Source organism: Oncorhynchus tshawytscha, linkage group LG03, assembly GCF_018296145.1.
Source record: "Oncorhynchus tshawytscha isolate Ot180627B linkage group LG03, Otsh_v2.0, whole genome shotgun sequence".
In the NCBI taxonomy this organism is placed as follows: domain Eukaryota; kingdom Metazoa; phylum Chordata; class Actinopteri; order Salmoniformes; family Salmonidae; genus Oncorhynchus; species Oncorhynchus tshawytscha.
This window is the reverse complement of record NC_056431.1, coordinates 28,669,930-28,694,946: the sequence shown is the minus strand read 5'-3', so window position 1 is coordinate 28,694,946 and position 25,017 is coordinate 28,669,930. Positions and strand designations below refer to the sequence as shown.

The 25,017-nt window shown below is 42.5% G+C and overlaps 2 protein-coding genes across 4 annotated transcripts in view; one reads left to right on the top strand and one right to left on the bottom strand.

Moving 5' to 3' along the window:
• The window catches only part of LOC112232854 (ubiquitin carboxyl-terminal hydrolase 45), a 44,728-nt gene extending 26,647 nt beyond the window's left edge, over positions 1 to 18,081 (bottom strand). The window contains exons 1-5 of one of the 2 annotated variants that reach the window (XM_024400110.2): positions 17,783 to 18,081; positions 16,642 to 16,750; positions 15,783 to 15,952; positions 15,487 to 15,587; positions 15,087 to 15,187 (exon numbers count right to left, since the gene is read on the bottom strand). In XM_024400110.2, coding sequence (XP_024255878.1) covers positions 15,087 to 15,187; positions 15,487 to 15,587; positions 15,783 to 15,952; positions 16,642 to 16,744 — 475 coding nt within the window. In that variant the 5' untranslated portion in view covers positions 16,745 to 16,750; positions 17,783 to 18,081. Of the gene's footprint in view, positions 1 to 15,086; positions 15,188 to 15,486; positions 15,588 to 15,782; positions 15,953 to 16,641; positions 16,751 to 17,095; positions 17,311 to 17,782 lie in introns of those variants that run through there. The other variant, XM_024400115.2, reaches the window with a different exon arrangement.
• A 903-nt stretch (positions 18,082 to 18,984) lies between these two features.
• Positions 18,985 to 24,740, top strand: tstd3 (thiosulfate sulfurtransferase like domain containing 3). Of its 2 annotated transcripts, none has more exons than XM_024399838.2 (4): positions 18,985 to 19,202; positions 20,012 to 20,197; positions 23,655 to 23,814; positions 24,424 to 24,740. In XM_024399838.2, exons 1-4 carry the CDS (start codon positions 19,187 to 19,189, stop codon positions 24,479 to 24,481), a joined length of 420 nt encoding a protein of 139 aa, XP_024255606.1. In that variant the 5' UTR covers positions 18,985 to 19,186; the 3' UTR covers positions 24,482 to 24,740. The 2 variants fall into 2 exon arrangements, with proteins under 2 accessions (XP_024255606.1, XP_024255597.1); XM_024399829.2 differs by lacking the exon at positions 18,985 to 19,202 and adding an exon at positions 19,501 to 19,827.
• The last annotated feature ends 277 nt before the right edge of the window (positions 24,741 to 25,017 follow it).

The following is a 25,017-nucleotide window of genomic DNA, read 5'->3' as shown; positions in this document are numbered from 1 at the left end:
TCACTGAGCTCTTCAGTAAGGCCTCCCAAGTGGCGCAGTGGTCTAAGGCACTGCATCTCAGTACAAGAGGCATCACTGTAGTCCCTGGGTCGAATCCAGGTTGCATCACATCCGGCCGTGATTGGGAGTCCCATAGGGCGGTGCACAATTTTCCCAGCATCGTCCAGGTTTGGCCGGGGTAGGCCGTCATTGTAAATAAGAATTTGTTCTTAATTCTTAGGGATAGCCCCCTTTTGTTTTAAATTTTTGCCTAAATATCATAACCAAATCTAACTTCCTAGTTAAATAAAAAGTTACATTTAAAAAAATTATAAACAAAAAACAAAACAAGATAGACCATTCTACTGCCAATGTGTGTCTATGGAGATTGCATGGCTGTGTGCTTGATTTTATACACCTGACAGCAATGGGTGTGGCTGAAATAGCTGAATCCATTAATTTGAAGTGGTATCCCCATACTTTAAAATAAACTCAGCAAAAAAAAGAAACGCCCTCTCACTGTCAACTGCATTTATTTTCAGCAAACCTAACGTGTAAATATTTGTATGAACACAACAAGATTTAACAACAGACATAACTGAACAAGCGCCACAGACATGTGACTAACATATATAATGTGTCCCTGAACAAAGCAGGAGTCAAAATCAAAAGTAACAGTCAGTATCTGGTGTGGCCACAAGCTGTATTAAGTACTGCAGTGCATCTCCTCATAGACTGCACCAGATTTGCCAATTCTTGCTGTGAGATGTTACCCCACCCTTCCACCAAGGCACCTGCAAGTTCCCAGACATTTCTGGGGGGAATGGCCCTAGCCCTCACCCTCCGATCCAACAGGTCCCAGACGTGCTCAATGGGATTGAGATCCGGGCTCTCCACTGGCCATGGCAGAACACTGACATTCCTGTCTTTCAGGAAATCACGCACAGAACGAGCAGTATGGCTGGTGACATTGTCATGTTGGAGGGTCATGTCAGGATGAGCCTGCAGGAAGGGTACCACATGAGGGAGGAGGATGTCTTCCCTGTAACGCACAGAGCTGAGATTGCCTGCAATGACAACAAGCTCAGTTTGATGATGCTGTGACACATCGCCCCAGACCATGACAGACCTGATACCTCCAAATAGATCCTGCTCTAGAGTACAGGCCTCGGTGTAACACTCATTCCTTCAATGATAAAAGCGAATGCTACCATCACCCCTGGTGAGACAAAACCTCGACTCGTCAGTGAAGAGCACTTTTTGGCCTACAAGCCCTCAGTCCAGCCTCTCTCAGCCTATTGCGGACAGTCTGAGCAGTGATGGAGGGATTGTGCGTTCCTGGTGTAACTCGGTAGTTGCTGTTGCCATCCTGTACCTGTCCCGCAGGTGTGATGTTCGGATGTACCGATCCTTTGCAGGTGTTGTTACACGTGATCTGCCACTGCGAGGACGATCAGCTGTCCATCCTGTCTCCCTGTAGCTCTGTCTTAGGTGTCTCACAGTACGGACATTGCAATATATTGCCCTGGCCACATCTGCAGTTCTCATGCCTCCTTGCAGCATGCCTAAGGCACGTTCACACAGATGAGCAGGGACCCTGCTTTCTTTTGGTGTTTTTCAGAGTCAGCAGAAAGGCCCCTTTATAGTGTCCTAAGTTTTCATAACTGACCGACCTTAATTGCCTGTTCCACAGGTGCATGTTCATTAATTGCTTATGTTGTAAAATCTTTATTTAACTAGGCAAGTCAGTTAAGAACAAATTCCTTATTTTCAATGACTGCCTTGTTCAGGTGCAGAACTAAATTTTTTTTTTTACCTTGTCAGCTCGTGGATTCGATCTTGCAACCTTTCGGTTACTAGTCCAATGCTCTAACCACTAGGCTACCTGCCGCCCCGGTTTATTGAACAAGCATGGGAAACAGTGTTTAAACCCTTTACAATGAACATCTGTGAAGTTTTGGGGATTTTTACAAATTATCTTTGAACGACAGGGTCCTGAAAAGGGGAAGTTTCTTTTTTTGCTGAGTTTACATGCTAGGACCTAGTACAAACATTACAAGCAATAAACAATTAACAATTCTTCCAGCAGCCCAACATTTCCTATTCCGTTGTCATCAGTGTCATTTGTGAAGGGAGAGACAAGTGGTGTTCCGTCACATTAGGCATTAATGAACAAAACAAGTGAGAGGACCCAAGGCTGACGAGATGAAAGAAAGCACCCTCTGTGCCTGTTTTCCTTCCTGCCCCTTCCCCCCTCCCCCCTACCCTAAACCATAACACACCATTTACACAATTTATCCCTTTTTTTCATGCTCCGGGAGAGAGCAAGCTGCTTAACCGTGAACTAACACACACACTTCTCACGAGTACCTTAATCAGTGTTACAAGACTATCAGAGATGGCAAAAGGTGGGTGCCGTGCTAGCTACCTGATTGCCATTTTGCTTTACTGCCTGTCCGTCTCTCTGTTCATTTGTGATTTTCTAAATGGGTAGACATGAGAAATGTGATCATCTTAGATGCTCAATGTCAGTATGTGACATCTTTATGACTATAATTGTGACATTGTTAATATTTGGGTGACAGTATGAGGCTACCTGCAGTACCTATTTCATCATATAAATGGTATCAAACGGAGATTGCCATAGCTGCATGTACCATAAGTAAATCAAACCAGCATGAGCTTGGTTAGAGGTTAAGCTACCTTGAGGACTTCACCCCGACCAGACAGACAGACGGCTCAGTTAGCAGTGGACCACTTGCTGCTGCCCTACTCCCCAAGCCAATGAGGCAGTCCGCTTCTGGCTCTGACCCAGCATTACAAGGGCAAGGTGAGAGAGACATGGACGAAATGACCCTTAACCCAAGGTTATCGTTGTGAAAACAATTGACCCTCCTGCCCACCCTTTCCCTGCTAAAAACAAACACATAGGCCTTGCACATGCTCCCTGAAGAAATCACTCCTTTGTAAAAAGGTATTTTAGGCTCAGCACAAAATAAAAAGCTGTGTTCAACGAGCAGCCAGTCAGTCCCACCACTGGGTTCTGCCCAACTGAGGGAAGAAGGACCTTGACAAGCGTGACCTGGCCGTCTGATGTTCAGACACATAGCAGAGTGGAACCTGAACACTTTTAACGCACACTCAGCGTAAGTACTGAAAACATGTTGGGTCACTTTAAAAAGATGGAGAACAAGCTATAGGATGAAACATTTTGGCGCAGGTACAGACGACTAGCACTAGTTACCGCTACCAAGTATAAATGTATTTTACAAATGGATACTTCGAGTCAAATATCAATACTCACTACCATAGAGTATGACCCAGTTTGTAAACCCACAACAGAGATCAGGACAAGTGTGTAACTATGGCAGGCTGAGGATGTAGACGGTCTCCCCCCAACCCTCCCTGCTAGATCTACTCTACTGCGACAGAATCAGTTAGTGATCCTGCTAAAACATCGACTGAGAATGTCAAACATCAAATATTGATGATAATTACTCTGATTTATGGCAGATGGATGTTCTTTGCCTGGCACTATGATGGTCTCTGTGACCAAGCGGGGCGGGGTTCCGCCTTGGGACCATTCAATGGAGTGTTGGTCCACCCCAGTCCAGCCAAAAGCATCTGTCCCTCCAGCCGCCACACTGGAAACATCTGGAGGCCTGTCTGTCTGGAACTAAACAGCCATCAGGGAGAGGTCCATATGTTCACATTACACAACACATTGCAAACAAGTGTGTACAGGGTAGTTCCTGGTAGAAAGAGAACGAGTCAGAGAAATACGATACGTTTTTTTCTGGAATCTGTATGCGATGGGGAAAATGTGACGAGATGGGTTTGTAGCTTTGTGAGAATGTACCTGTTTATACAAGTGTGTGTGTGTGTGCGTGAGCATTCCGACCGGCTCCTTGGCTAAGGAGAGGGGGGAAAACTGGGCGGAATGGGAATGCCTATGGACACACTTCATCTAGGACCGCCACTCAAGGTAAACAATGTTCAGGGAGCCATCTGCCCGGGAAGGGTGTGCGGGGGGGAAGGGGGTGCAACGAGCAGAAGCATATGGAAAAGCAGATTTTTCCTCCCCCTGCAGCAGTCGGGAAGGCAAATGTCAGCATGCGCTGCGTCCACGCTTGACTGTGCCACGCTCGGCACCACCACCTGGCCCTCCTTGCTCAGCCACCGAATATGGGCAGCAGTGACACTGTGGAGCTTGTCCCCAGGGCAGACTAAACGATCCCAATGCCTGCCTTCCCCCCTCCTGCTGACTCCCTCCTCGACTCAAAGCTCTTTTTCACACAAGCGAGAAAGAAAAACGGCTATTGTTTGCTTTCTTTATGAAAAAAAAAAAAAACGTATCTCCAAGAACTTGAAAGGAATTGGACCAGAAAGCAGGCAAGCCTGAATGTTGCATTCATATTGAGACTGAGGTTTCATTTATATCTGAATTTGTGGAATACTAATTGCAATAATTCAACAGCGCAAATCTAAGTCCATAATTTAATGCAGGCAATACATAAAACAACAGTTGGACACACTGTGCGCTGTGTGCTGTCACTAGATGCCGAAAAGGCTTCTGACAGGCTCAAATGGCAGTATTGTGGGCGGTCTTAAGGAAATTTGTTTTGGGAAAGCATTTTATCGATACGCTTCGTGGATCGTATGCTAAATTTTCTGCCATGGTGTCTACAAATGACATACGATCAATATTTTTTTGTGGATGTAGACAAGGGGATGGCTTATCCCCGACATTCACTCTCTCTAGAGCTGCATTTGTTGCAGAAGGTAATTGCTTCTCCCTATAGCGATTCAATTATTCTCTCATATCTCTAAACACGTATGGCATCCTCTTAGATATGATAGATATTGAGAATTCAGTCTCATCTTTATTATCCACATTTGAAGATTGGTGTCAGGATATAAGTCAGTATTAAATGTAACTCAATGAAGCAGCCAATAAAGTTTCACTTCACTCAATAAATCCTGTTAAAACTCAGTCCACTTATTTGGGCATTAAAGCTGCAATATATAACTTTTTGGGCGACCCGACCAAATTCACATAGAAATGTGTGTTATAGATATGTTCTATGTGCGCTATTTCTATGCTTGCCATTCTTAAGATTTGTTTTTGCATCTTTTACTTTCAGTTTTGTACACCACCTTCAAACAGCTGAAAATACAATTTGTTGGTTATGGGAAAATATATTTCACAGTGGTTTAGATGATACAATGATCCTCTACACTATACTTGCTTGTTTTGTCACAAACTGAAACTAGGTGAACTATTAGAATTTTAGCAACCAAGAAATGCCAATTTCCGCATAGTGCATCTTTAATATACAAAACATCTCTGCGTGGTTTGGTGAAGTTTAATTATGAGAACATTTACAAAGAGGTTGAACGAGATCTAAACATTTGGGAGAAGTTGCCCGCTTCCTTACCAACAAGGGTTGCTTCCATAAAGATGAGTGTTGCCACGTATTAATTTCCGTAGCAATGACGATTCCAGTCTTTCCAACACTAGGTTATTGGTTAAGGATTGATAAACTTGTACGTAAATACCTTTGGAATGGAAAACATCCAAAGATCCGGTACCTCAAACCGTATCTTTGGAGACTTGCATTACCAAAATGTTTATATTTACCACCAGTCCTTCCAGATACGCCTACTCATGGTTAGATCAGTCTACATCAGTCTCTTGGAGAGCTTTTGAGGAGGAACTCATTTTTCCTATTAGATTACAATACGTGTTATTTTCTGGTAGAACTATTAAGAAATGCATGTTAATACTATGGTTCCATTATCTCTAATACTAAATATAATTTTGGGTGGGTTGAGAAGTGAATAGGTGTAACTGGAAGAGGCATCTCCATACCCCTCTGTGGCATAACCAGGCTGTTACTTCAGGTAATAAAGAATTTGAGTCAAATGACTGGGCTGCAAAATGGGTCAATAATCTAGAGGAAATACATGTATTTAACTCAGAGGGTCTCCTTAGTTTTCAGTTTGCCAGGGTCATCGTTCTTTCCTCATCTAAGACTAGGGTCAGCACCTATGGGATCCCATGGGGTAGGCGTTTGGGAAGGAACCCTGTGATTGGATGGGAATGGTAAAAAAATTCACTGAGGTTGTGTCGCTGATAGACACAGCAAACCTTCTTGCCACAGCTCGCATTGATGTGCCATCCTGGATGAGCTGCACTACCTGAGCCACTTGTGTGGGTTGTAGACTACGTCTCATGCTACCACTAGAGTGAAAGCACCGCCAGCATTCAAAAGTGACCAAAACATCAGCCAGGAAGCATAGGAACTGAGAAGTGGTCTGTGGTCACCACCTGCAGAACCACTACTTTATTGGGGGTGTCTTGCTAATTGCCTATAATTTCCACCTGTCTATTCCATTTGCACAACAGCATGTGAAATGTATTGTCAATCAGTGTTGCTTCCTAAGTGGACAGTTTGATTTCACAGAAGTGTGATTGACTTGGAGTTTCATTGTGTTGTTTAAGTGTTCCCTTTATATTTTTGAGCAGTGTATTTCACTCAAAAGAACCCACACCATTAGTTAATTCATTTGAAGCTCATAGGTCATACTTGACACCACTTGTAAGATTTCATGCGAAACAGTCTCCAAGTCCAAACTGTGACCTATGTTCCCTCAATGAACTTGACACATATAAACATATGATATGGGATTGTTCTGATGAGTTCTGGAGGACAGTATTCTCTCTGATACGATTGATAAAACCGTGCCCCTTGAGTCAATCTCTCTGTTAATGACAGATCAGGTATGCAGCTGAATGACAAACAGCGCAAGGCTTGGCTGACTGGTGCCAAAAAACGTGTTCAGCACCGGTTGCCACCACATGACCTTCATATAAGGAAATGGTTGGCTTATTTTCAGGACATTTTTATGTTGGGAGTTAAACATTTGTTCTAGTATGCATTGTTAGGGATTTGGGAGGGTTGGGTTAAAAAGGAGGCAAATTATTTTTTATTATTTTTATTGTATTGCCTTTGTGATCTACTAAAAACAATTGTTCACAAAAAAAAACATTTTAAAATCTGACAAGACGATAGAGGTTATTCATATGATCAAATGTACCGCCATTCCACCACAAACTACTTTTTTATTATAAATTGAATTCACAAGAAATCACTAGATTGATGCGGTGAATGAAACATATTTGGGATGTTGACATTTAAATATATCACTACAGTCGCTATTGTTCTTGAGCAGACTAATGTAACAACTATGGTTGAAAACTTGAATACACCAGCCACAGTATAGGGCTAGGCTAAAGCTAAAATGGATATCCAAAACGTATCAAAAGACAAGCTAAACGCTACTTGACCTCTCGTTTGACATACTTCCTCAAAAGCCTATGAAGCGTTGTCATCACATTAAAACATTGAAGCAGATACTTGAATAGAGCATTTATCAAGAGGCTTATTTGATTAATTTCACCATTTAGAATGGGACCGTAGTGGAGAGCCAAGGACAGCTCTCGTCATGCAGCAGAGAACAGGCAGTCAAGGGGAAGGCTGGGCAACACCAAATGTCTTATTAATTTGTTGCGACTGCAGGGCATGAAAAGCCTGCTTTCTTGCCATCTGAGGCCAAAAGAGCCCACTGCCATGGGCTCGCAAACACACACGCAAATATACACACTTTCCAAGCAGTTGCTGGCCACATTGCTTGCCTACATTAGTGTGCAGTGGTGGGAAAAAACTACAGAAGCACCCTTGATTAGCTTAATAAAAAGGGACCACCAGGGTAAAATTTTTCTCTTATGGATATTACCCACTGACTGACTGTAGACCAACACTATATCACATGTAGAACAGGAACCCTGGATTTAAACAAGTGTCTTATGGGTTGACCAGGGCCCCCAAGAATAGAACATCTAGCCAGCTGTAACGCTAAAGGGTTTAGAGGGTTATCCAACATGTCACATGGTAAGAGTTGAGTTGTATCCTTTGAGAGATGCCATTTAAATGGACACAACAAATACATTGTTTTCTCACAGTTAAAGGTCCTAGATGAAAAAAAGGCTGAACACATAAAACCAAAATGTCAAAAAGAGAAAGTGTGTCTAGCTCCATTGTATAAATGGAATGCATTGCACAAGATGGTCTCTTAGGAGGGAAATATTTCTATAGCACAAATGTGTTTATTTGTCGAGAGAGAGAAAGAAAACAAAAACTTTTGCTTTCACCAGGTACAGCATTCTGTTCCACTGTGGCTAGCATCTTTCTAAATACAAAAAATGCATAACACCAGCAGCTAGAAAGGTAAAGTTCTCGCTGAAACAACAGTAGAATAAGGTGATTAAGGTGGGAGCAGCCATATTAAAGCCCCTATGCAGTTATTTTCCATTTTCAGTGGGTGTTTATTTCATTAAAATAACTCAAAAAAAATTTTTTGCCCTTGAGCCTCGTTTTGCCATTGAAATGCTCAATCTGATCTGATGTGGTTGTGTTGATTCAAATTTCAATATTTCTAGTCTAGAGCCTACCCCACTTACCCCTTCAAAAGTAGGAGGATACACTATGCAAATAAATCGTGACTGGTTATTGGTCAGAATAATACAATCAGATTGTGATGTCATGCGGTGAGCCAAAAACTACATCCCACCTAAACATGCTTAAATTCAAATACAAAAAGCTCTTACACTAGTAAAATGGCATTATCATAATTTGTACAATTTCAGAGTTATTTCAACCTTATAGTGGAGAAATATCAAGAAAACATGAAAATCATGTTGTCTGAACTGCCCCTTTAACAAAGTTGACATGGGTTCTCTCATTTAGTTTTGAAGAATCCCCATTTCTGTGTCATCAGCCTTGGATATCAAGCTATGGTTCTTATACTTCTAAAAATTCTATTGAGCATTAAATACTGAAATATTGTGGTCATAGAGACGTTATGAGATTGTGTGCTGGTCTTAAAAATTGTAATTAAAAAAATACCAGCTCAAAAAGCGCAAGCAATCTATTAAACATATAGCCATTGGTTTTGGTATACGAGTAGGAGAGGTGGAAGAAAAATATAATAGTTTAATAGTAATAAGTAAAGATTCCGTTCAAATCTGTGCGTGTCCTTGCTTTTGCAAGTACACTAATATCAAAGAGGGGGGAAAATTACTCACTTGGATGGATGAAAATCAATACCAGAAAATAATGGGCAAAACGCAGCGAGCGCCAAGCTCTGATGCCTTTTCAAAAGAAACATTTTAATTTCCTCCACAAAGACACCCCAGCTGTGTTACAAGCCGAAGACTAGCTCCCTGAGGTCAAGTCTCCTTTTAGTGGGACTCTGGTACTTGAGCTGAAGGCCTTGTTGGTGAGAGAGTACGGTTAATAGATTTTCTTTCTTCCCTGAGCTGTTGTTGTACAAAACTATTATGGATTCAGAAAAATTCTTGCTGGGGCTCTTTTGTGCCTGGGGTCTATGGTAAAAAGAGAATACAACAACAGACTTTGCCTAAAAACCTGGCCTTCAAGCAGAAATGCAATTCACCAGCTCCCCATCTGACAGCAGCAGTTCATTTTCGCCGCAACAATGGCCGCCCGTTTTCTGTCCTTGTTTCGCCAGCCGGTGTGAAACAATCAGGTGGGAAGCATGGTGACAGGTAACGTAGAGTTAAAGGGGAAGGGATGTTGGCTGTTGGTGCCCAGCAATGTTCACACTCTGTGACCCCTCAACACTGGACCCCTGCCACCCCCACAGACTCAAAGGGACTGATAAAAAAAAACAAAATGGATCAGCGACATCGATGTGTAACTGTGCCTCGTGCAAGTTGTCTATTCCACTGGGTGACAGGAAGTTATCTAGAGAGCACACCATGTTTCATGAAAAGGAATGGCAAACTCTGCCATCACAATCACAACCTCGTCATTTACGAGGGAACAAGATGGAATTTCAGTTCTGTGTAGTCCTGTACGCTTTGTCAAGGCTGGAGTGAGAGGAGGAATGGAGAATCTAATTGGATAGTGGTATGTTCAAACCGCAGTGCCCTTGAAGCTGGGGGAATAATACCGGAGGCTACAGCACCATTCTGTGATTTCTAAGACACAGGAAGAGAAAAAGCCCAACACAAACTCATATACCAACAACAACAAAAACATGATGTACCTATTCACACAATCTATACAATTCAAATCAAAATGGATTTGTCACATACACGTGTTTAGCAGATGATATTGCGGGTATAGTGAAATGCTTGTCAATTGAAGGAATGTGTGTGTGTGTGTGTGTGTCCAGTCATTGAGACTGTTCGTCTCTGGGAATGCGCTGCAGCTGTTGATCTCCAGCACTTCGGACTCGTTGTTGGACCCTGGATCCCACAAGCATGCCCCACAAGCCCTTCCCAGAGGTGCTGAGACATGCAGCATGGGACAGAGGGCACAGTGAGCTGAGGGGACTGTGGGGGGGGGGGGCTCAGTGGCCGGACCCCACACAGCTGCTCTCGTTCTTCAGGGAACCCAGCCGGGGAGCGTCGCTCAAGCGCCTAATGCCACTAATGAGTGCGGTCATGCGGCAGAGGCGGGGAACTGGAGCATCACTCCCACATCACTACAGCCTGCCTGACTGACTGTGGTGGACCAGCCTAAGCTTAGGCATGAACACGGGGCAGGCGGGAGGATGCGGAGGTGGGGGTCGAGGAGAATGTGGTGGCCTGGTTGAGGGTGGCTCAGCTGGCTGGGGTAAGGTGGAATTGGCTTGGTCTGTACAGTTTGGGAAACGCATGGCTAGGCTACACAACCACTTTTGTGAAGGGGCAGAATCATGAAACAGTCATGGCAAGTGTAGGAAAGGCAGAATAAAGAAATATTTACTTGAAAATTCCAAGGAAATTTATCCTGTACAGGCCCCTTCACAAAAGCATTTACCAAATTGCTTATTACATCTCACTTCAATAGGAGAAAAAGCTGTACAATGAACCATCTTATCTTTACGAGTTTTCAGTTGTCACCTGTGTGGCCTCCAAACGGCAGCTTTTCATTTCAGTGATGTCAACAGTTAAGCCATAGTGTGGCCCTGACCAAATTGAATGGGGAGGTCATCACAGCTTCCGTCAACTTAAAACACTCCTCAGTGCGTCTTTTAATGCAAAAACGTTCTGTAACAAAGCTTTGGACATTCTTGAACCTGAAGCAAACTACGGCAAATTATTAGTTTACATATTTGCACAGCAATACCGGTTATTACACGCAACATTCTCAGAGGATTATTTTACTGATACGGAAAATGATGGTTAACAATAGGGATGTAATGACTCACCAATAAACATTTGAACCGGGTACTGATGTGTAAGATATGAGTGCAGCACAAACCGATCCAAATTAAGCATGCATCGGTCAGAAAACCGATTCAAATGTTAAGAGTCGCCTTCACTAATGGATGTTTTTTACTCATATTGTTGTATTCCAAAAATGATTTCTTTGTTGCGACTGAACTGTTGCGTCCTCTCCTTCAGTTCAGTAGCCTACCAAACTTTTATGCATGTAAGTGCATATGACTGTCAGATAACAACTGTGCACACTGTGCTGTATTAGTTGAGTGACAACCATTGTAGATTGTTGGGTTCTTGTTACCAAATGCACTGCAGACAATTGTGTTTTACCGGAGTTGTGTAGCCTATGGGAGTGGAAGCAGCAACTCAGATCCAACTGCTGATTGGTGTTTTCAATCATTCAGATTTCATTTAGATTGTTCAGGTTCCTCATAAGAAATAGTTTTGCTTTAAAGTGTCAGTGTATTTGGTCATTTTTACATGAACAGGGTCATTTCATAAAGGACAGCAATCATTTCGTATTCATTGGTCTGAGCTTAAATTCCAAACGGTCTAAACCAGGGTTCCCCAACTGGCACTCCCAAATAAATTCTGAATATTTCTTTCATTAAAAAAAATGATATACATTATTTTAAAATCTCAGACCTGAGATGCAAAAACTCCCAAATGCAATGTCCCAAGAAGGAAGTTACCCTATCTAAATAATGCAAAAGTTACATTTTAACCTAATTCATGCGGAGAGAGAATGCAGGAGACAATCAACTAAAAGCAGGCTGCGGGAGCATTTTGTTGTGCTGCTGAATCGTAAAGCTACAACCGCAGTCATCAATAGGAGGTGAACAGTGCCTGGTGCTGATAATATAGCTAACATGTTATGCAAGTGTTGCACAGCAACATATGGAGAAAAACAACACCAGTCGAGTAATTGATTTCAACAATAATCTTCATTTTAATTTGACTTTCCAAAACAACAAGAGTGCTTTAATTGGAGTCTATTTCTTCCCGAGCCTATGCCTATATAAAATAACTTAACTGGCTGAGGTAGGCTTAAACTGTGAGGCTTAACAGCATCTTTCAAAATCATTTTTGTTGTTGTTGTTGCTTAAATTAAACCATTTTAAGAAAAAAAGGCAATGTGTGTCTGAATGTCTGTATCGGGATAGCCTGTTCCAGTAACGACAGAATAAACAGAAAATACTGTCAGCTTGAGACCTAAATATCCCTGGATAAGCACTCGTGATAATGTTAGTATTTTCTAAATACAGTCATATAGGCCACTAAGTTACTTACTCAATCGGAAAAGTTGTATTTCCCTCAGATACGATCTTGTGGATGTCAGGTGAGATGGATGTGATTTTGACCTCAATTGACTTATGTGAAAGCCGGTTCCTGTCGTGAGTCTATATTGCGTGAGTTTATATTGCGTACATAGAAGAAAATGAGGACTAATACAGGTGCAAGTCGATCCAAACATTGTTAGCACATAAAACGCGAGTATCTTTATTGTGCTGTATTCCTCAGAGCATGCCACCCAAAACGCACACAAGGACTCGGTGTTCTTGAGCGCATCCCTGATTTGGCTCGATGTCTGGAATGAATTCAGCTCAGTTTGAATTGCGGCCTCATCTAGAGAGGCTATCATTTTCTTAGCAAGGGAGGAGTATTGTCCACCTGGGCGGACTGTGAGAGGATCAAGTACAAATGCAATATCTTCGGGCATGCTGTAGTCTTCAAATCTGGTGGAGAAGTTGTCCCTCGGCTGCTTGATGAAAGCTTCCATCACCTCTGTGACTATACTGCTGCCTGGTCCCACTGCCTGTCGTTTCTTCAGTGTGCTGAAGTCTTCCATCACCTCTGTGACTATACTGCTGCCTGGTCCCACTGCCTGTCGTTTCTTCAGTGTGCTGAAGTGCAGTAGCCTTCCGGATGACAAGCCCGGAAGGCTAAAAGTTTTTCCACCATGTCCATGACAGTTTTCCCTCTTCCTTGTAACTACAGATTTAACCTGTTTAAGTGACAAAATATGTCCGCCAAAAATGCAGTGTGTGTAGCTTACAGTTAAGGCTTCAATGTTTCTGCGTCTGGCCTCTGTCTGGGGCGGGAAGGCCACTTTGAAAGTTCCATGCTTAGATGTATAATGACGTCTGAGATTGAATTATTTCATTGCAAAATAAGACACACTGGCTTGGCATTGGGAAAATACGGTAAGATGAACGCATATCTCCTTACATTCTTCCCTGAAACTTCCATTTTCACTATCCACCTTTCTTTTGATACTTTTTGAGAGCGACATATTCTCTTGCGACCAAGCTAATTGTTCTGAACAAATGTTGACGTTAGAAAAAGTAGTGTAGTCTACAATAGACAATAGACCGGTTTTCCCCCACCAATCAACCCACAGAGAAAGACTAAAATAAATGAAGAGGGTCATGGTGATTTTATGAGCGTAATCAGATCAAAATTATTATGTTATTGTCACTGAATTTATTATGTACTAATCAGATGTGTTAAAAATGTTGTTCAATTCGTAGTGTAGGCCAATTAATTGTGCTAATATTATATACAAATTATGTTCTGGCCCGCAGACTTAGCTCAGAAACAAAAATTGGCACAATGCCTAACCTAGTTGACGAACCCTGTCTAAACCATTCACTTTCAAGACAGCTAAAATCCAAAGCTGCATAATATTAATTGGCTAAATACCATGCTAATTTCTAAATATAAATATTGACATAGTACTAGCTCAAAACATGTTGAATCTGTAAAAATGACAAGTTAATCAGTGGGTGATGTCATTTCAGATAAAAAGTTGGGGGGGACAAAAAGCATACATTTCCACCACCCCTAATCTGATAGTGGGGTGGTAGATGCTCAGTCTGGGCTCAACTGCCTATACACACACACCTTTGACATGGTCTCACACACACACACACACACACACACACACGGGGCCACTCAGCTTAGAGAAGTAACCGCAGACAGATCCAGATCAGAGAGGCCCAGTCCCTGAGCTCCCTTCAGCAGCAGATATTTAAATAGAAATGTGTTCATGCAATACATTTTAGTGCATCGAATCGCATCACATCATTTTGTTCCCCTAATCAAACCGAAACGCACCGAATCGTTTCAAACTAAAACGTATCGTTCCGGGATCATATCGGAGCCCATGCAGTTCGATGCGTATCGAATCTTTCATGAAAGAAGAGATGCACATCCTTAGCTAACAATTTTATGGGCCACAGTTTCAAAGAAAAACGTGTCTGGATTCTGGAATCCAAAAAGCCTTGGCCACCAGGGGGAGTTGGTGTGTTGCACTCAACTCCACACCTTCAGGTGAACATCAATGGAGTTACAGGCACCAATGTAAGTTTATAGAAGAGAAGAGTCTCCACAGAGGGTTACTGCATTCAGTAATAACCTATATCTCTATGTATTAGCACATATTGTAAAAACCAATAGCAATTGCACTCAAAATACATAGAAGTGAAAGGAAGCTGAAATTGCTTCTTGGAAATCTAGGCTCTAGCCTAGAAGATAGAAGAGTTTTTTTGAATAGTGGTTCTCATTTATTCAATTCTTCAGCTTTTCATTTAGTCCAGCCCCTTTGTCAAGGCCAAGAAACATCAATAATTCAATTTGAAAAAGAAGTGTGAGTTGTAGCAGCACCTTGTGCGGCATCACTGTTTACTACCCACCCTTTTTCATTTCAGGTGGTAGGTAGCCTGCTGTTCTCTTGGTCTACACATAAATATACCTCACATGTATCACCTTTCATTGAGTGGCTGGCCTTGTCAGGTGTTGAACGTGTTACCTGAGGCTGCCTTGACAGAGTGCTTTTGTAGGAAGTCCAGGGTCTGGGCCAAAGCCTTCTTATTGCAGTGAGTGGAGAGCTCTTCGTTACATTCAAAACACCTGTGAACAAATTGGAGAGAGAGCGAGAGAAAAAGCAACAAACACAGCCATCAGCTTACTGATATGAAATTCTCATTATTTTAGGTGGTATGAATAACTACCGCTCACAACATTTACTGGAGATTCTGAGGCAAAATGTAAATATTCAAATAACTTTTCAGTTCAAGATCCTCTGCTTACAGTGAAGACAAAGGGATAGTGCTACATCAGCCTATTTGGAATGGCAGAATGGCTGTAAAAAAAAATGTTGTCGTCCTGTTATAATCTGTACGTTCCATGTGTTGCTATAGGGTCCTCACCAGGCCTTCCAGGTGCCGAGGCTAACGGTGATGCAGTGGGACTCAGGGTGGAGGGTTTGGTGATGCTTGGTGGAGTGCTGGCTCTCTGACTGGCTACAGCCCTGTGAAAGGGGTAAAGATCACTGGATCACCATTTCTTAGATAGGCTACCACCATCCATATTCTTTGCCAGTCAGATTGTTACAAATGAAAGGAACAGTGTTTCATTTCCGAATCGCATGTCAAGTGCAGCAATTCATACTGATAGAACCTTCATCCTCCCACCTTAGATAAAATATTTCAAATTCCAAGCTCACCTGGAAGCCGCACTTGAGGCATACGAGGATGTCGTGGCCACTGGCTGGCTCTCCATCTATCATAGTCCTTTCCCTCAGGCAATCTGAACACATCGACCACATGCTCGAGGTCACCGCCTTCTTGACTGAGCTCAGGTCCACCGCCTTGCTGACATGCTGGCAGGTCAGCCCTGAGGAGCAAGAAGTCAACACATTGATGTTGCTCGCTAACCCAGCATCTACAAATCCCTTAATGACCATGATTTACAATAGATGTCAAATAAAGGCATAATCTGAACTACATGAGTCCCCTGCCATAGAATTAATCAGACATGATTGGACTATCCATTACTAGAGCAGAGACTTTTATCTCCCTCACCAACTTTAAACATCTGCTATCTGAGCAGCTAACCGATCGCTGCAGCTGTACGTACATAGTCCATCGGTAAATAGCCCACCCAATTTACCTACCTCATCCCATACTGTTTTTATTTATTTACTTTTATGCTCTTTTGCACACCAGTATCTCTACCTGCACATGACCATCTGATCATTTATCACTCCAGTGTTAATCTGCTAAATTGTAATTATTCGCCTACCTCCTCATGCCTTTTGCACACAATGTATATAGACTCTTTTTTTCCCACTGTGTTATTGACTTGTTTATTGTTTACTCCATGTGTAACTCTGTGTTGCTGTCTGATCACACTGCTATGCTTTATCTTGGCCAGGTCGCAGTTGTAAATGAGAACTTTTTGTCAACTAGCCTACCTGGTTAAATAAAGGTGAAATAAAAACTTTACTGGGTCAATTAAACTTTTTTAGGCAGCCAATATAGAAACGTGTATTTTTTTTATCACAACAGGGAGCATGATCTTACCGCTAACTTCGTCCGACGACTCCTCATCTCGAGGCTTCCTTGGCTTGTTAGTCCGCTTAGTCATGCCGACGACTTTCAACGAGAAGGGATCCTTTAGCCGCATCTGTAGCTGTAGATTGGAGAGACATAGGAATATCAGTACCACTCTGGGGTTTAAGCAGTGCCCAAAACTGACCGGGCCAAGAGAAAACATTGAAGGCAAATGTAACCAACTCAGTGGCCTTGTGATTTGAGTGTCCACCTGAGATTGGAAGGTTGGGATTTCAATCCCTGACCGAGTCATACTAAAGACAGTAAAAATGGCACCCAGCATTAAGGAGATAGATTGGGAGTAAGGACCTGCAATAGACTAGCATCCCGTCCAGGGGATATACTTGTTCATTAAGCTGCCTCACGCTACAGAAACAGGAGATCTGCTCTTATGAGCCGCTCCAACTCGTGCAAAGTTACTTACTTACTGGGCATCTCTGGCATTGACGGGCTGCTGTATGTGCAGGCTTATGTTTCCGCCCAGCCCAACACAACACCAGATTCAAAGAATCACATAGTCATGGTCTTGAATGGCCGCCACAATTAGAATTAGTTGAATATAGTGTGGTTAAGAGCTGTAGAGAGGCAAGACTGATGATGCCTGGCCTCCAGACTGAACTAACGTTTGGAGGGCACAGTCACACACACAATAATCTAAACGACAATAGCTGAAATCTTTTGTTCTGTAGAGATATCGACAATGGTTCATTCAACTAATTTACAAAGTCACCAACTTCAACAATGATGCAAACGCAAAAGCATATGACACAGCTCTATTTTGTAGAAGGCCATAGCTACAAAAACAGACAATAGTACTTTGAATTGTGTTTTACAAATCTATTTTAACTGGGTTACACTTAATATAACAATATAAAACCAAGTCAAGCCACCGTGATGTTTAGCTAACGCAATACATGACAAGTTAACTAACGTTACAGGTAGCTAGCTAACAGTTACTAGTACTGTCAAAGGGGTCGCCATATAGACTAACGTTAGCTAGCTAAGTTAACTTGGGAGTTCGTGGTTTTAAACGCGTTTTGCTACTAGCTGGCATACCACATTGCCTCTGATGATTTTAAAAATATGTTGTTGCTAACGTGAAACAACTCACCTATTTTTTTTTGCCCTGAAACTGGCCAATTAGCTAGCAAGTTAGCTAGCTAGCTAATATGTCAACACACTGCAGTGTCGTAGCTTATTTCAAACGATTGAAAACTGTACTGTATGTCATACAAATCAAGAAACTCGAAAGTCCACAGAATACTTGTAGCTAGTGTTCAAAACGCTAAAATACAATTTCAGTTATAAACTTGACTTTCTAAAACGATTGGGAACATCGAGAACTACCATCTGAACCCACAAAAAGTCAAATTGGTGAACTCAACATGTGACGCAATATGGTGGCTCGTTCAGGTTAAACACAGCTAGCAGGGAAAGCGAAGTTATGATGGTAGTAAAGTAAATTATGGAGCAATATTCTTATGAAAATGTGTATGCTTGTGTAAACATACGACAGATTTGATTTGAGAAGTGCGTTTTACTGTCTTTGGTGTGATATGCACACTTCGGTGCACGCACAATGTTGCGCATGCCAGTCAGAAGGACGGCACTTGATTGCTTTGCAGTTGAACACGTTCTGGGATTGAACGATTTTGCATCTGAAGAGGTACATTTAGCTAAACCTAACCCTTTCCCTAACCTTATCCTCATTATCGTAACCTGCCACGTTAATTATACTAAACGGGGCTACATTAATTCTCATAAGCTGCTACATTAGTTCTCTTAACCTGCTATGTTAATATTTGGTTATTCCGATATTCATCGCAGTTTAAAATGTTCAACAAGTAAATATTCTAAATAATCAACTATTCAATCTATAAGTAATCAATTAAATTAAAGCAAACCAAATTATCATCCAATCAAACAAAAGTAAAGAGAAAAAGAAGCAAAGAAATCAATGAATAAAAAAAAAGGAATGAGACAAATCTGCCAGTCAATTCAGTCCACAATGTGTCTTTGGAGAGGGGAAGGTTGAGCTGGCAGTTGCTGGATGAAGGTGGCAATTCTGGTTAGTCAGTGCTGTGTCCAGGGTTGATGCTGGTGTTGGGCCTGGGAAAAGGAAAACATGGGTTGGTGTTGGGGCCAGGTTAGAAATTGTGGTGGTATCAATGTTGGAAAACCAGGGGTTGGTGTTGGGACTGTGGTTCTCTGAGAAAACAGGAACCGAGCACCGGGGCGGGGTCGGGATCTGTAGAGGGGAGGAAAGACAACCTGAAGAGCAAGCAGACACAAGGGAGCCCTAGACCTGGAGGTCAATTGTGGCATTCCCCTGTGGTCTGCTTGCTCTGGGTGAAGGTCTGGTGTTTGTTCCCTCCGACCTTCGTCGGGTGGTCTGGTGCTGGGACCGGCCAATGGTATCTGGATTGGTGCTGGGACTGGTTCTGGATCTGCAGAGGGGAAGAAGAACAACCTGAGAAGCAAACAGGCACAGGAGCCCTAGACCTAGGGGTCAGTGATGGCATTCCCCTGTGGTACGTGTTTGAATTTACACCCATAACAGTATGCTCGCTCCGGGTGACATTAAGCCATGGTGCACCTGGCTATGGCTGGTCTAACCAGTAATGGAGTGCTGATGTTATGCTCATCACTGTTGATCCACCAACTGCTGTTTTTTTGCAACGCCCACTTTCAGGCACACTCCAAGTATGCAATTACCCATACATTCTCTGCCTGAGTAGGGTATTTTAGTTTTTGAAGGACTGAAGGGTTGGGAAAGTATATATTTTTGTTACTTTTTTTGTTGTTGAAGTGCGTGTGGATCAATGTATATTTTCGCCTCCTGTGTGGAGTTGAATTTTCTTTTGTAAACATTTTTACCCCCGTCCAGTTGGTGGCGCAATAGACCTTTTGAGTGTTGTTCGTCATAAAACCCAAAGAAGAAAACGACAGTGCTGTCGCAGTCAATACAGTAGTGTCGTTTTGAGTTTTGTTTTGAAACCTTTGATTTAGTTTCATGTGTAAATATTGACATGGCTCAGAAAGCTTGTTCGAGGCTTGCTGCAGCTATTCCATGGCTTTTAGCAAACCGAAATGTCATTCCAGCCTCACGAAGAGCGCTGTCAAACACATTCGGTACTCACTCCCGATGTGCATCATGTAAGTCTGCTTGGCATGGGTTGAAATTAATAACCAGTCTTAAGGCACTGTAATCAGCGACGTTGAAAACGTGAGGCTTAATTGTAAACTTTTGTAGTTAGTCTTTTACACTATTAAACTCATTCAAAATGTGTTTTTTTTTCTTCTGCTCACTAGTAAACAACCGTTGTTTTATATCTTTCAGATATCCATGCCACCCACAAAGTGTACGTGTTACGTAGTTTCAGCTCATCCCCATTGCCAGAAACTGATGTCTCTTACGAACAATTAAAGAAACTACTCGCTACCCGAACAAGTGTGGTAATAGATGTCCGGGAGCCGTGGGAACTCCGAGAGTACGGAAACATCCCGGGGTCAATCAACGTACCTCGTGAGTTATCCTTTTCATTATGACCTGTCTCATGACATAAACCTCTAAAGAACAAATTTGCATATTGTAAAATGTGCTGCAACATGGTACAATATGACGTAGATGAGTTTGATCTGAAGCCATTCTTGTGATTGTGTTTTTGCTATCCATTGTAAATAATGTTTGTGGGCCTATGTAGCCAAATGACATCTCAAATCAAATGTTATTTGTCACATGTGCCGAATACAACAGATAGACCTTACAGTGAAATGCTTATTTACAAGCCCATAACCAACAATGCAGTTTTAAGAAAATACCAACAAAAAAAAGTAACAAATAACAAATAATTAAAGAGCAGCAGAAAATAACACTAGCGGTGCTATATACAGAGGGTACCGGTGCAAAGTCAATGTGCGGGGGCACCGGTATTGAGGTAATATGTACATGTAGGTAGAGTTATTAAACAGAGAGTAGCAGCAGCAGCATAGAAGGGGGGCAATGCAAATAGTCTGGGGAACCATTTGATTAGCGGTTCCGGAGTCTTATGGCTTGGGGGTAGAAGCTGTTTAGAAGCCTCTTGGGCCTAGACTTTGGCACTCCGGTACCACTTGCCGTGTGGTAGCAGAGAGAACAGTTTATGACTAGGGTGGCTGGAGTCTTTGACTATTTTTAGGGCCGTCCTCTGACACCGCCTGGTATAGAGGTCCTGGATGGCAGGAAGCTTGGCCCCGGTGATGTACTGGGTCGTTCGCACTACCCTCTGTAGTGCCTTGCGGTCGGAGTCCGAGCAATTGCATACCAGGCAGTGATGCAACCCGTCAGGATGCTCTCAATGTGCAGCTGTAAAACCTTTTGAGGATCTGTTGACCCATGCCAAATTTTTTTTGTCTTCTGTGGGGGAATAGGTTTTGTCGTGCCCTCTTCATGACTGTCTTGGTGTGCTTGGACCATGTTAGTTTGTTTTTGCGATGTGGACGCCAAGGAACTTGAAGCTCTCAACCTGTTCCACTACAGCCCTGTCGATGAGAATGGGGGCGTGCTTGGTCCTCCTTTTCCTGTAGTCCACAATCATCTCCTTTGTCTTGGTCACATTTAGGGAGAGGTCCTTGCACCACTCGGTCAGGTCCCTGACCTCCCTATAGGCTTTCTCATCGTTGTCGGTGATCAGGCCTACCACTGTTGTCATCAGCAAACTTAATGATGGTGTTGGAGTCGTGCCTGGCCATGCAGTCATGAGTGAACAGGGAGTACAGGAGGGGACTGAGCACGCACCCCTGAGGGGCCCCTGTGTTGAGGATCAGTGTGACGGATGTGTTGCTACCTACCCTTACCACCTGGGGGTGGCCCTTCAGGAAGTCCAGGATCCAGTTCCAGAGGGAGGTGTTTAGTCCCAGGGTCCTTAGCTTAGTGATGAGCTTTGAGGGCACTATGGTGTTGAACGCTGAGCTGTAGTCAATGATTAATGTTCTCACATAGGTGTTCCTTTTGTCCAGGTGTGAAAGGGCAGTGTGGAGTGCAATAGAGATTGCACCATCTGTGGATCTGTTGGTGCCGTATGCAAATTGGAGTGGGTCTAGGGATTCTGGGATAATCATGTTGATGTAAGCCATGACCAGCCTTTCAAAGCATTTCATGGATTCAGACGTGAGTGCTACGGAGCGGTAGTCATTTAGACAGGTTACCTTAGTGTTCTTGGGTACAGGGACTATGTGGGTCTGCTTAAAACATGTTGGTATTAGACTCGGACAGGGAAAGATTGAAAATGTCAGTGAAGACACTTGCCAGTTGGTAAGCGCATGCTCGGAGTACACGTCCTGCTAATCTGTCTGGCCCTGCGGCTTTGTGAATGTTGACCTGTTTAAAGGTCTTACTCACATCGGCTGCAGATAGCGTGGCATGATCACACAGTCGTCTGGAACAGCTGATGCTCTCATGCTTATTTCAGTGTTACTTGCCTCGAAGCGAGCATAGAAGTTATTTAGCTTGTCTGGTAGACTCGTGTCACTGGGCAGCTCTCGGCTGTGCTTCCCTTTGTAGTCTAATAATTTGCAAGCCCTGCCACATCTCACGAGCGTTGGAGCCGGTGTAGTACGTTTCGATCTTAGTCCTTTATTGATGCTTTGCCCGTTTGATGGTTCGTTGGAGGGCATAGTGGGATTTCTCATAAGCTTCCGGGTTAGAGTCCTGTCCTTGAAAGCGGAATCTCTACCCTTTAGCTTAGTGTGAATTTTGCCTGTAATCCATGGCTTCTGGTTGGGGTGTGTATATTTTTCCCTCTGGTTGCACATTTAACTTGGAGATGGAAATGAGGTAAAACTGATTTAAGTTTCCCTGCATTAAAGTCCCCGGCCACTAGGAGCACCGCCTCTGGATGAACCTTTTCCTGTTTGATTATGGCGGTATGATCATATGTAATCAGTCATGCTTTTTTATAAGTTCTATTTTATCTGTAAATCCACCAATGAAGTCAAGCCTCAGCCAGCCATGATTACAGACACCTATGTGTGTCCTTTCAAACTACTGTATACATGTGCACTTTGTGATGGGGGTCGTAAAAGGCCACTCTTAAATGTGCAGTTTTGTCACACAATGCTACAGATGTCTACATTTTAAGGGAGTGTGCAATTGGCATGCTGACTGCAGCAATGTCCACCAGACCTGTTGCCAGAGATTTTAAAGTTAATTTCTCTACCATAAGCTGCCTCCAACGTTGTTTTAGAGAATTTGGCAGTACGTCCAAACTGCCTGACAACCGCAGACCACATTGTAACCACACCAGCCCAGGACCTCCACATCCGGCTTCTTCACCTGCGGGATCATCTGACCAGCCTCCCAGACAGCTGATGACACTGAAGAGTATTTCTGTCTGTAATAAAACCCTTTTGTGGGAAAAAGTCTGGGCCTAGCTCCCAAGTGGATGGGCCTATGTCCTCCCAGGTCCACCCATGGCTGGGCCCCTGCCCAGTCATGTGAAATCCATAGATTAGGGCCTAATGAATGTATTTCAATTGATTGATTTCCTTATATGAATTGTAAACATAGTAAAATCATTGAAATTGTTGCATGTTGTGTTTTTATATTTTTGTTCAGTGTATATATAAACTCGTGACCCGCTGTGTTATCCTGATGGAGACAGCTTTGCTGTTAAAACGTTGGTTATTAAATTATTGCATCTGCACTCCTAGTGTGTGCCGCTCACCTTTTCTTTTACAATATGATTTTCTGGCACAAAAACAAATACATTTCATAGCAAACAAACACTTTATGATATGGCAACTTCTAGTAGCTCTCATGGACTTCCACCAACCTCTTTGACATTCCTAGGTCACTGTTAGGGGACATAGGCTACTGAAAGAAGATTTGCAGATAGAGATGATAAATATAGGACACAATCGTGTAAAAAAAATATATATATACAAAAAATCTGCTCTTTATACCTCAGTTCTGTTGTATACTGTTCTTTTCCATTCCATTGCAGTGGGACAAGTGAACCTTGCCCTCCAGCTGAACCCTGAGGAGTTCAAGGAGAAGTATGGTGGAGACATGCCCCAGCCGACAGACCACATTGTCTTTTCCTGCCTGGCTGGGATCAGGAGCCAAAAAGCCCTAGACCAAGCCGTCTCTCTAGGATATAAAGAGTGAGAGACTGCATTATCCACACACTACTAGTAGTACCATACTATACATTGCAGGCCTATATCATATTGACATAAAATGCATAGGCTAGAAATAACTTCTCACTTTAGAGATTTCCTCATGTCATGCTTTTTCATGCTATAGAAAATACAATTCAGCTCTTGACTTAATTTTGTTTAAGGCCCATTTAGGGAACTCCCTATTTTATTTCACTTTCTTACACAACAGTGCTTTACCCAGCATGCTCAGCACCATGGGGAAGTGCCACATACAGTACCAAAACATCTGATCAAGTACATGGAAATATTTTTTTTTTTATGCTGTAGTTGTGAAAAACAGGGACTGTTTCATTATATCAGTTTTTATTTAACCTTTATTTAACGAGGCAAGTCAGTTAAAAACAAATTCTTATTTACAATGACGGCCTAGGAACAGTGGGTTAACTGCCTTGTTCAGGGGCAGAACGAAAGATTTTTACCTTGTCAGCTCGGGGATTCGATCTAGCAACCTTTCGGTTACTGGCCCAATGCTCTAACCACTAGGCTTCCTACTGCCCAGTTCTATAAACATTAATCGCTCACTTATTCTCTTCTTTTACTCTCTCTTTCTAGCGCACAACACTATGCAGGTGGATGGCAAGATTGGGCAAAATGTGAACAGGAAGGCTGATTGTCTGGGAGGCTCAAGAATTGTGCCATTCTTGGAAGTCATTTTGCTTTATCATACCAGAAGTTTTAATGTTTTATTTAATCAATCAAGATTGAGCTGACATTTCAGATTATTATGGAAGGTAATCCATAAATAGCCAATTTTGCTTTATATCATTAAAGAGGGAATGTACACAGCAAATTGACCACTGTTACCTGTTGATTCAAGAGTGAAATTGACTGTGGTTTAAAATAAACCCATTGTTGGGTGTTAATAACCAGTTTCAAGTGTGATTGTGTCAGTTTCTCTGTGGAATGTAAAACATTATCATCAAATTCACGCCCATCATTATCTTATTTCCCAGCATGCTCTACTGCAGCAAAACAAATAGGATTGTTTAATAGTGTTTTTGCCTGTACATTGATTCATTACAATATCGTATGCTACATAAAGATAAATAAACAAATTCAATCAGTTAGTTTGATTTATTGCACCTGTTACTGAAATGGTTGTTCCAGGTTAAATGGTAGTCTCCTTTTATTAATGTTCCTAACCCT